This window comes from Vicugna pacos, unplaced genomic scaffold, assembly GCF_048564905.1.
Source record: "Vicugna pacos unplaced genomic scaffold, VicPac4 scaffold_19, whole genome shotgun sequence".
Taxonomy (NCBI): domain Eukaryota; kingdom Metazoa; phylum Chordata; class Mammalia; order Artiodactyla; family Camelidae; genus Vicugna; species Vicugna pacos.
In genome coordinates this window covers 35973342-35985966 of record NW_027328740.1, presented here as the reverse complement: position 1 = coordinate 35985966, position 12625 = coordinate 35973342, and the positions used below count along the sequence as shown (strand labels likewise).

At 48.3% G+C, this 12625-nt stretch overlaps 1 protein-coding gene across 1 annotated transcript in view; it reads right to left on the bottom strand.

The window, feature by feature from the left end:
* Window positions 1–12352, bottom strand: part of LOC140692918 (uncharacterized) — a 98699-nt gene extending 86347 nt beyond the window's left edge. Inside the window, exons 1-3 of the mRNA XM_072957128.1 lie at window positions 11951–12352; window positions 11196–11476; window positions 10282–10350 (exon numbers count right to left, since the gene is read on the bottom strand). Coding sequence (XP_072813229.1) covers window positions 10282–10350; window positions 11196–11476; window positions 11951–12143 — 543 coding nt within the window. The 5' untranslated portion in view covers window positions 12144–12352. The remainder of the gene's footprint in view (window positions 1–10281; window positions 10351–11195; window positions 11477–11950) is intronic.
* Between the last annotated feature and the right edge of the window lie 273 nt (window positions 12353–12625).

The window sequence follows — 12625 nt, the reverse complement described above, 5'->3', positions numbered from 1 at the left end:
ATAAAGGCAATCTCCCTCTCTCTCTTTATTTTTATTTATTTATTTTTTTGGTATCATATAGTTTTAGAAGTATTTGTATAACTAAGTGATGGCTACAGCCTATGATTCTGCACTGGAGTGTTTGGGGCTAAGGAAGCCCAGATTACATGCACTGTGTAAATGCAATCACACCAACACAATGACAGGCGCCCTAGTGGCTGAGCTGAAGTTCCAAAGCAGAGAACCTTATGTTGGAAGACAGCTCTCAGTAGAAAGTAAGAAATGAAATGTTCTGTATTCAATCTCATTAGCTTTATGAGCCATTAACAGATAGTATGTCTTGTCTAATGAAACCCCAAAATATATTGTCATCTTCGATTTTCTCCATCTGACTGTTTTATGCTAAATTTGGATATCAAACCCTCACTCCATACGGAAAGCTCAGGCCTTAGCTGCAGCACAGTTACATCCCGTGGAAGAAAGCCGATCAAGGGAGAACAGGAGAGTTTCCCTTCAGAAGCTGCTAAGTGTGGTTTTGCACCTGTATGTCATTTACAACCACGCCATCGTCAAAGGAGTAAGACCTTACATCTGTGGGGCAAAAAGCACTGCGGTGGTTCTGAACCATGAAAGAACACTGAGCTTTGTGCAACAGTCCTGAGGCACTTAAAGCGTACTTTCTCTGAAAGGCTCCGAAACTGACTCACTTCACCATTTCAGGTACAACCGGAATTAGTAGAGAGAACATGCCCTTGAAGTCTGACAAGGCCCTGCTGGAATCCTGCTACAGCATTTACTAGCTGCTAAATGAACCAATTCCTTAAACCTCTGAGGAGGCTTCCCAATCTTCAAAACGGGGCTGCCACCGCCCACTTGGGAGGCATGGATGTGAATGCAACACGCAAGTAGGGCGGCCGACTGGTACGTGACACGGGGCCTGGCTAGTTTCCCTCCGCTGCCCTTCTCCCCCTTTAAACTTGCACTGTTCCCCCTGGTAAGGGTGAAGCCCCAGGAACAGACTGCCCGATTCTTCTGTATATCCCCGGATACATACCTTACCCTTAGGAGGTCAGAAAAACAACTGCCTCCTCCCCAGTCACTATCAATATTCTTAAGAGTCTGGGTTTTTTTAACTCTATGTTTCAGGGAGACTATTCAAGAATTGTTCAACCACCGTTCTCCAGGTTGGCTCCTCTCCCAACGCCCATCCCTTCTTACCTCAAATCTTCTGTCTGATTGCCTTTTGTTCGTGGGAAAGAGAGTCCGCTAGGGTGCGGACTCCCTAGGCCTCCCTCCCTTCATCACAGGAGAGTGTGACTACATTCTCCCAACTCCCCACTCCGACTCCAGCTTCTGAGGAGTTTCCCCTTCTGGACCTTGCAGCCTCTGGATCGTCCCAAGACGCGCACACGTGGCCAAAACCCTCTCTTCAGATTTCTTCCTGTGTGGCCCTGCCCACCCCCCAGAACCTTAAGGATAAATGCCATTGCTCTGAAAATCACAAACGCCGCTGACTGACACACCAAAGCTGCATGGTCCGGGCTTTCCTCCAAACCAGGCACAGCCCTGCCCCCCCTCAGACACAGTCTGCACCTCTTGAGATGAGCTGATCCACTTGCACGGCTGTGAACACCAGCTAAGAATGACGAATCCCAATGTGGATCTCTAGTCCGGCTCCTTCACCTGAGCCCCAGGCTCATAGACACGAGTGCCTCTTGGAAGTCCTAACTTGGATGACAAATGGCATCTTAAAAATGCCATATGTCAAAAAAAAGGCCTTATGTCCACCATTTACTCCAGACTTCGATTCCTGGCAGGTACCTCCCAGGCTCCCCATTTTAGTAACAGCCCCAGCACCCACCTAGGTGTTTGAGGTCACATTCAATTTCCACTGTTCCCTCCACCTGGCCCTGCCCTGGAATCAGTCTTGTTATTTCTGTCGCTAAGCCAGTCTCAAGTCTGGTTCTGCAGGGAGCACGATGGAAACCCACAAGCTCACAGCAAGGTGCACTGAGTCACAGTCCTCCGAAGGGAGTTCCCTGGAGGGGGAGGCATCTCCTGCTGCCAGTCACCTCAGAAGGCACTGGATTCTCACAAAGAAGGACCAGAAGAAGGGACTCAAGGATCTCCCGTGATCTGAGGTTTGAAGGGCCCGAGGTCTGGGGGAGCTCCTAGTTAGCTGACACTCCTGTCAGTGAGCAGATGAGGATGGTAGGAACCCAGGCAAGTCTGTTCTCGCTCCGACCCCTTTTCTCTCGGGAGCCACGGGAAAGGCCAGTTTCCAGGGCACAGACCGGCCATCACAGATCCCAGCCTGCATTTGCCAACCCAGACAGCCTAGACTCCTACTTGCGACTCTTACTTCTGTTCTGTTCCCCCCCAGAATGTGATGGACTCTTTCAGAAAGTCTGGACTGTCTCAAGCGAGACCAAGTCAGTGAAGGATGAAGTGTCCACATTTGGACCAGAGCATGAAAGGAGAAACAAGGCCTCATGTCCAGCATGACGGTGGTGGCCAAGCCCTTTCCCTGGGTGAGATGAACCAGGGTCGGGGTGAGAATGCAAGGTCCCTTCACGGCTGACAGGGGTGTTGGAGACTCACTACCGCAAAATAACCACACGGCCGTCAGTGGTGGACATCAGCTGCAACAGACACAGAGTCAGCTATTTACTGCCAAAAAGGGGTAAAAGTAAAGGCCGGTGCAGGGAGGCCTGCACGGCTGCTGAGGCAAACCACAGACCTGGCTCTGAATGCCCACTGGCTGAAGCAGAGAGGAAGCTACGGTCCCCTTTAGCGGTCCCTGTGTCCACCAGATCCAAGTGAACCAGTTACTTAGGACAAGGCAATGTTTTCCTGATACTTAGAAAAACCAGCCTCATAAAGGGAACAAAAGAGTGGCATGGTTTTAGGCCCGCTCCTGCCCCTCTATGAATGCAAAGTAAAGTAAATGGCACTGGGAAGGTGAATGCAAAAAAAAAAACCAAAAAACAAAAAACCGGTGACTGCTTCCTCCAACAGCGTCCCCTGCAGCTGCTCACCCCCGAGCCGGCCACTTCCTCACCAGTGACCGCCGGCCAGGAAGCGCCGTCACGCAGGTCACACAGCGACAGCCAGGAACCGTGTGCCGAGCACGTTTGTGTAAAAGCCAGAATCAAGCAAGGTGCTGCAGATTTTGACTTTCCAAGTTTAAATACTCCATGAAAAAAATCCCTCAGCAGCCGCCTAAATCAATTCGCATCTCACTTCTTCAAAACAAATAAACAAAATTAGTAAGAGAGCATTTGTTACCAAATATAAGGACGAATTAACAGGTTCCTCAAAGCAAGGACTTTAACAGATATCAAACTCCAGTGGGTGATGTGCTAACATAGCAAAAATTCCAAAAAAGTAGAAAATAAGATGACTAGGATAATATACGAATCATGGCAACTGTTAAGTTTTTGCTTTTTATAGCGATGGAGACGGCACAGAGGGCGATCTGGCTATTCCAATGCAGGGTGTGCACAGCCCACATTTTCAGACCCAACAACATGCTCACGGGGTGGTATAAGGGAAAAGGAAAATAGAAAAAGGAATAGAGGAACAGCCAAAACTAGAAACACACGAGAACAAAAATGACTTTGACAGCATTTACAAGAAATTACGTCAGTGTGATGAGGACAGGGACGCAGGGACGGTGAGACCCACCCTCACCTCCTGATCCAGGGAAGGCAGGGGCCTGAGGGGAGCGATGCTGCCGGGGGACCCCAACGTGGTCAGCGCCCCAAACCAAAACTTCACCTAGATGCGTGTAGACAGCTTTTGAGCTAGAAAATGTGGTCGCATTTCAAGCTGGACAACTTTACTCACTCCCACCAAGAGGAACAGGGGAGAATTAGGTTCTGCTCCTGAACCAAAGCATTGTTTAAAAAATTAATGACTGTGTAATAGTAAAAGCAACAATGGAGTAAAAGTCACTGGAGGAGAACGTGCTTGACCCGAGCTCACTGGCCACGTTATCTCACTGACGTTCAGATGCTGGCTGAGCCCTTATGGTACCAGAACAGACAGACCCACCAGGAGGGAGGTTTAATGTGCTGCTGTATTTTGATGCCGGTAGCCATGCCTGGTACACGAGGTTCTGGGTAAACAATGGTGACAGGGTCAACCACTATGGGCTAAGCACACATCCAGCTACTCCGCCAAATCCCAAGGGCAGACTTCAAAAGGCAAAAACAAGCTGGCATTCTCTGTTGGCTCTGCAGAATCAGAGCCAAGCAGTTGCTGAGCAAAAATGTCACCAGTGCCTCCTATGACAAAATAGGAGGCACTGGCGTGGGGCTGGGGCAGGGCTCCAGGCTTCCACTGATCACCCACCAGTCTGTCCAGGGGGTGAAGGAGGTCCCTGCTTTCATTGCACCGATGCACCTACCTTGAATGACGCCTTAGGACTCAACAGGAGGTGACAGGTGAGGTGAACGGAGCCAGCCTTGGTGTAGCACGGTTCTGGCAGCTATGCCCTCAGCAGTGCCCAGTTTCCTAAACCTGACACCTCATCTCCAAGGAGCAGAAGTGTAGTGTGGGCATGTAGATCACAGGGCCCTGTGAGGACAAGTACAGATCATGGCCACGACATGCCTCTCCCCTTAAGCCATAGAGGAATGTCCGGGGAGGAAGTGAAAATTATTCCAGAGCCTGCCAGGCACCACACGCAGGTGGGACACGGATCCCCTGTGTCTGTCATTCACAGGACTGGTGTGGATTTTCTTTTTATCAATTCTCTGGCATCTTCTCCTCCATCTTACCAACAACAAGAAAGTAGAATCTGACCTTAGAATCACAGAGAATCACAGAGCCCCTCCTGCACAGCGGGCCCGGCAGCACGTGCCATGTCCTCCGACCGTCACCTGTGGGACCGCCATGAGCGCTCTCCAGACTCAAGGCCAGAGGCCGTAGGCCGGGGGGACACAACTCACCTCACTCTCCCCAGTAAAGGGGGACCACCTCTCGGCAAAGACGTCTCACCCTCTTCTGCCCGAGGGACAGCTTGAAAGATACACAGGGAAACATAGTAGAGGGTGAGGGGTTAGGCAGCCCAGAAGAGATCATCTGCACTTCCAAGGCAGAGTGGGGTCTTTGACCTAATCACAGGGACAAAGTGAGGACGAATTTTTCCCTGCTGGGTCCCATACACCGTGACATGCCTTTCCCTGCGTAAGGAGCTAATTCGGAAGCCCCTGGCAGTGTTTCTGATGCCCTAACTTGGCATGGTGGCTGTCAGGCAGGGGAGAGGGCCTGAGCCGTGCTGGTGCTGGGCCTGGGAGGCAGGAGACATCGGCTCCACCCTGAGCTCAACCAGCACCTCGTTCTGCGTCTCGGGATTCAGAGTCTCATTTATAAGCAAAGGGATGAAACTGTCCCAGGACAGGCTGTCCAACAGGAATGAAATGAGAGTCATGTAAATAATGTTTCTCAGTTGCCACGTTTAAAATGTAACAACAACAAAAAAAACCAAGTAACTGATTTTAAGAACAGACCTTACTTATTCTACTGTATGTAAAATACTATCATTTTGACGTGTAATCAATATAGAAAGTAACAAGATAGTTTATATTCTTTTTACTAGACAAGTTTCAGCGTCTGATGTGCATTTGACCTACAGCACATCTCAGCTCAGACCGGCCTCCTCCCCAGCACTACTAACAACAGTAGCTGTGGCTACTCTATTGGACAGCAACTCCAGGGGTCCCCCCAAGTGTCCTGGCTGAAAGAGGGGAGTAAGTGTCCACACTAACCCTAAAAGGATCTCTCTGAAACAAAGGCGGATTTAGTTTTAAACGTCTGAAAACCGGCGGGCTACACCTCCTTCCCGCCTTGGCTACAAGAAAGCCCTCCTCCTTGATGATCCCATTCTGGATGTAGGGAAGCAATCTGTCACACAGCCAGGGTGGCCCGGCCTTCAGGTTGACTTGCCTGCTGTCTGTGTCCAGTCCCACGAAGTCCTCCTTCTCAAATAGGATGTAGAGGAGGGGGGTCTTCTCCCCAGAATTTTCGGGGTCCCCATCCAGCCACTTGGACTTGGGCAAGATGAAGAGTGACTCAGTGAAGTCGTCGATCCTCTTCTCTACCACCCTGCAGTCCTCGTAGATTGAAGGCCACGTCGGTGTGCGGCTGCTCGGCCACCTCCCCATACAGCACAAAGACAAAGAGCTGAGAGTCGTAGAGCGTGGTGCCATACAGCTCCTCTGTGCGTGGAGCTTCTAGAAGGTCTTGGCCAAGAGGCAGTCAGTAATGGTGACAAGGCCCATGACATTGCGGTGGGTCTGGAAGTCACTCCATCCATTCTCGGGCGCATAGAGATAGCTATAGTAGATACAGAGTGCCCACTGGGAGCCGCACGCTCTGATCTGGCTCACCAAGGAGATTCCATTATAGATGCAAAAGAAATTCTCTAAGATGATCCCCACAGGTTGGACCACAATCGGGAGAGTCTGGCGGTCCTCAGCGCACTGCATGTAGTCAGGGGCGTTCATGTTGCAGGCGCTGCCGAGAAGGGAGGGTAAATCGATGTACATACTGTGCTGTGGGCTGCGGGCCTCACTGGGATGTGGCGACCTGGTGTGCACCAGCCAGAAGGCAAGGGAAGTCCAAGCAAATCGGGGATAAGTTTGTCCTCAGCGTCTGCACATGGCTACTGAAGCTCAGATCACATTACCCAGCTTTTGGTCTAGGCTTCCATCCCCTGCAGAAAAGGATCATTTCTTGTTTTCTGTTTCCAAGCACCTAGGCAGGCCCTGATGCAAAGTCGGTGCTCAAAACTGCTGAATAAATGAATGAATAAAGGAACTGCTTCCCCACCCCTCAGCAGGATATAATGCAAAGAACCATAGTAGGATCAAAATATCTGGATTTCAATGCCAATTTATTTGAACTCCTAAGGTGCAGAATAATGGGTAAGAAAACTTGCTTTGGGGAGGAGGGTACAGTTCAGTGGTAGAGCACGTGCTTAGCATGTTCAAGGACCTAGGCTCAATCCTCAGTACCTCATTTTAGAAAAATGAAACAAATAAATAAACTTAATTAACCCCCTCAAAAAATATTTTCTCCATTCAAAATTCAAAAAAAAACCACCTTGCAATTGACACAACATTGTAAACTTGACTATACTTCAATTAAAAAAAAACTACTTGCCTTACAAGAATATATCTGGATTATGGAAGTTTGCAAATGTAAAATGCCTAGGGTACCATTTGCATAAGAAGAAGGAACTGTACAAATGTACTATCCCTCATTTATGAGCTATTTTTCCTTTGGGGAGATTATAACCTCTCAGAGATATTTTTCTCATATTAAAAAAAAAAAAAAGAAAACATTACCTGATTCTCCATACTGCTGAAGAATCAGATAACCCTATGAAAGCATCTGACCCACAGAGTTTATTCAATAAATGTTTGTTGAATGAATGAATAAACAAGCAAAGTGAATGCTGCTCCCTGCCACAGACCATCATAATGGTACTGCTTGGAAATGCCAAGCCCACGTTCCACCCAAATCTTCACTAACCACGTGGGTGACCTGGGCAGACCTGTGTGCTTCTCTCAACACCAGTTTATTCATAAATAGAAATGAGGGCAATAACACAAACCTAAAAGGGTTAGTGAGTCACGAATGAATAGTACCCCAACTTTGCAAGATGGAACTATTAAAGAAAATTGGGCAAAGAGTCCATAGGCCCTCTCCATATTATCTCTTACAACTACATGGGAATCTACATTACATCTAAAAATAAAAAGTCTATTATTTTAAAGAGGCTATTGAGTTTAAATCAGCTCACCGTCTCAAATAAGGAACACACAGTACAAATAAGAGAATGCGCAGCCCATGAGATGCACTCAGTAAATATTCCCACTGAACCCACTGGTCCCTCCAAATTCAGAGCATGAGGATGTGTCCTCGTGGCCAGAGGCCACTGCACCTGAAGCTAAAAAAGCTAATGGTCCCCACTTTCAAAAGCCCCTGCCACCAACCTAGGTCTAATTTTGTATTTGTAATTTTTTTCTTTTTATAAAATAGAAATCCCCAATTGCATAGCCTTCAGGTCATCAAAACCTGACCACAGAGATCATGATGGCAACCCTCCTTGGTGAAACAATAAAATGAAAAGCCATTTCCACAAGACCTGTGTGTAAATCTACTAGGGAACTTCATCCTGGACTGAGAGGAAGAGGACTGGGGAGGAGGGGGCAATCTGAGGCACACAGACCCATGGGCCACCTGTCCCACGATGGACATTACACTCAACCCTCACCCTCCAGGAACTTCAAAATACACACAGACAGAGTGATGTGGACAATATATATGTATTTTTAAAGAAATTCCGACTCTCTAGCAGGTCTTGTATCTACCGAGACACAAATGGCTTATGTGTATAATGTTTCACAAAAGCCTTAAAATATTACCACCCCAACTTGACACATTAAGAAACTAGGGATAGAGGTTTATCACATTGTGCAAGATTAGAGAGATGCCACATCAGACACTGTATTTAAACCCAAGCCTTTGCTCCAGTGCTCACACAAGAAAGTGTGACATACTGCCCCTTTCCTGCCCTCTCCCTGCAATAAATCTCTGAAGAGTCTTTTCTGTGCCACGTGGAATCACAATCACGTCAATTTACCACAAAGAGCTATGTGACTCCTTGGAGGACGTGTCAAAATCTAAAGGGTTGTGATGGGAGGAGAGATTTGAATTTTCTGTTTCTCAAAGGAAATATGGCTTTAAAAGAAACTGAAAAGCACTTATCTAGTCTAAGCCCTCATTGTGTAGAGAAGGAAATGGAGGCTCAGAAGAGATGAGGAAAGGGACTTATTAACAAATATTGCCTCAGTGCAGCACCAAGCCAGCCCTGGGCCCTTCTGGGGGAGTACCTGGAAGGCCCAGGAAAATGATTGTTAGAAAAAGGAAAGAGAAGAAGCATACAAGGCCCTGTCTCTACACCACCATACCATGAAGTTCCACCAAATTATCCAGTATTGGGTGCAGCCAAAATTTAGGTGGGCTAAAGAGGTTATAGAAACCTGGAAGTCTCAACCATAGTGGAAATTCCAACATTTACTGTTTTTTTCCAAGTTCAAGCATCAGTTCAGTGGGCGCTCCATACGAGGGACTACACGAGGCCTGGAGTTCTCCCAAATACAGATCTCTATTATCACGTGTGCAAACCACACACAGGCCCACCAGAAGAAAAACGCCCACACATAAGATGGAACTACTGAAACAGAAAAGAGCCAACCAGCATATATTGCTAGCAAAAACGGTGCTGCTAGAAATAGACTCATGGACATAGAAAGCAAACTGTTGTTAGCAGGCAGGAAAGGGAGGATTAACAGATACACATTAATAAATATAAACTAAATGACAAGGACCTACTATATAGCACAGGGTACTATTTTCAATTTCTTGTAATGAGTTGTACTAGAAACAATCTGAAAAACATTTATATACATATGCATAAGCTTATAACTGAATCTCTGCTGTACATCTGAAGCTAACATGGTAAATTTACAACACTTCAATAAAAAATAATTTTATATAATAAGTAAAAATAAAAGCAACGCCATAAAAAAGAAAGTAAAAGAACACGGTAATCCCCTTAGCTGTAGGTGATGGAGAACTCTGCAAGCACCAAGTCCACTCGAATACTCCAGCACTGGCGGTCTCTCATTCTAACCATCAGAGAATCACTTGGCTTCTACGAGGTTACTTTTCTCTTCAGTGAAAGGCTACAGTTCCATCTAATGATGTATTGAATCTCATCATTCACAAACCCAAGAATTAATGAGGATTTCCCATAGGCCTGGCTCTGGACAGATGAAAAGATAGGGTCCCAGATATATTCATGTGTAGAAGAAGTTTATGCCATAAAGACATTAATTCTTCCTGCTTTGATAGACAGATTCATTGCAATTCTGATTAGAATTCCTCCCAGATATTTCATGGAATGTAACAAGTTAATTTATGGTCAGGAACAGCCAAGAAACTTCTTTAGAACCACCACTGGGAAGGGGTGGATAGGTCATGCATTTCAACTGGTCTTTCTGATGTGATGAAAACGTTCTGGAATAATAATGGTTGCACAAATGTGAATATGCTAAAAGCTGCTGAATTGTAACATTCAAGTGGGTGGACTTCATGGTGTGTGAACAATATCACAATAAAGCTGTTATATGAAAAAATCCTTCTTGCCAATTATTTTTCCCTCTATACTACTAGTCTGTCCCACAATTTAAGTAAAACAAACAAACAAAAAAAAACAAAACAAACCAGATTTTGCCAGGAGCTCTTTAGGAGTGCAATGTCCCTGGGTCTCCAACGCCTCAGGTTGTGCTGTTCCTGTTAACACACAGTAGCTGGGCTGGACTAGTTACGGACTATAAGTATCTTTTTAAGATCGACGGTCTCACGTTTCACCCTGGGAGAGTGAATGATGGAGGATGAGACAGCCTCATGCCTTCAGCTCATTTTTAACTGAACCAAGCCCTGCTTTCACCACTGTAATCCCTCTCAGTATAAAAACATGTGACATCAACAAGCACCGCCATCATAACACCTGAAAGTGTTCAAGGTACTTATCTGGGGCAGAAATCCTGATCAAGGAGACAGAAGCTCCCTCAGCACTGCCGCTCCCTTTTCCCGACTCCACCAGGAGAAGCTGGGAGTTACAGCCGCGGGCTCTCAGCCTGGGGAGCAGCGCCCACGCCGCTAATCTGGACCTCAGGGATCGGGAAAGGGAGAGGAAGGCAGCCCCGGGGTCGCGGGGCAGGGAGAGCGGGGTGGGGGACGCGGGCTGCAGCCCCGCTCGGAGGCCAGCCCCAGCCCCAGCCCAAGCCGCCCGCCCCGTCCGGGTGTGCAGACCCCGCCCGCCCGGGACACAGCCCGCCCAGTGGTGGGGACGGGTCGGCGGCCTAGGAGAGGAAGCCCGGGAGGGGAGGACTCGCGGGCGGGAGAGGGGAAGCGGATGCCAGCCGCGGACTGAGGGGAGCCCGGCTGGGTCAAGAGGCGGCAGGGGCACACCTGGCCCTGGGCAGCTGTGGCCGGTGCGCCGGGGCAGGTGGCGCGGGCAGAGGGGTCTGGCCCAAGCAATCCAGCTGAACACACGCTGACTGGCGCCCTGGGGGGCTGTGACACGCCGACCGCCCTCCCGCAGCCGCCTCACCCCTTTCCCGATATCCCCTCACCTTGCACTTCCACAGCCAGAGGCCCCGGCCCCAGGCAGTAGCCAAAGGCCTACAGGGCGACAGAGCTGAGAAGCCATTGGGGCCGATCCCCAGCTCGGAGCTGGAGCTTCCAACCCGCGGTCCAGCTGGCAGCAACTGCGCATGCGCAGGAGGGCCAGCGATCCGCTCTGGGTCCTGAGAGAGAAGGGGAACCGAGGGAGGGAGAATAGGGGAGGAGGAGGGGAGGCGGGGAAAAGTGGAGGGAGACACATGGACAGGAGGAGCAGAGGGAAGGCAGTTATCTGGAATTGGGAGGGGAGTAACAGAGATGGGGAGAAAGCGTTTTACCTCTTGTGGCACCCCGAAGGAGGCAGCAGTCCTGCCTATACACCCTTCTCTTACCCGTCATTGCCCACAGCTCATATTTTACGTCCCTGGCCCAGCCCTCCAGCTAAGGTCTCTGCAGAAACCCTACGGGTATCATACCCGTTGCCCCCACAAGGAGCTAGGTTTACTGTTGCTCAGGGAACCAAGCACCCGCAGGTGTTGTTTCTCAGAACTACCTTGGGAAGAGTACATATTCCCCTTTTACACGCTGGGAAACAGGCAGGCATGATCTCTGCCTTAGCTCCACTGTCCCAAATGTTGGGCTGGCAGGGAGCGGGAGGTAAAATGTCAGAGCCCCAGAAGGAGCAGACTGCCTGAGTGTTGGTGTAGAGTCCCCATCCCTCCTGGGTAAACCACACCCCAACCTCGGGGAATAATCAAGGGCTCACCGTAGGCCCCTGTGTGTGGGAGAGCTGCCCTCAGTCCCAGTGTCCAACTTGCTAGGTAGGTAGAAGTGTTATTGAGTCCAAATTCATTCTCCTCAGTGCAGGACAGGCCAGTAAGTTGGGAGACCAAGTGTTGGGGCATGGAATAGCAAGTTTCTGTAGACCTAGATGGCAAACTAATGTCCTGGAAAACCATCTCCTCAAGTCAGAATTCAGGCTGCTTTCCTATGTGCTTGGTTTTTGCAAACTTCTTGGTGTAGGAATTCCTTCTTGTTAGAATCCTTTGTTCTTGCAGCTATCTCCCTGGGTCAGATCCCTGTAAACCTCCAACAAAACAAACGTTATTTTCTATTCTGCAACGTGTTATCTTTATATGATTGGAAAAGTGTTAAATACCCTTAAAGGTCAGAGCCTTCAGAATAGGCTCTCCTGTATATTTTAGGCTCTAGGCAACATTGTTTTACAAGCAAGAAGAAGCCTAGGAGACAGAGCACAGGGTTAAAGTCAAAGGAACAGATCTAATATGGAGTCAGATTTCTTCTTTTCTATTACTGTGGCAGAAGCCACTTGAGGATTTAAATCCCTTAAAGTTAAAAATAAGTAAAACTTTAAAGGAATTTACATACATTGGTGGGAACTTGCATAGCATATCTGGAAAAGCACACAAAGGATTGTAAA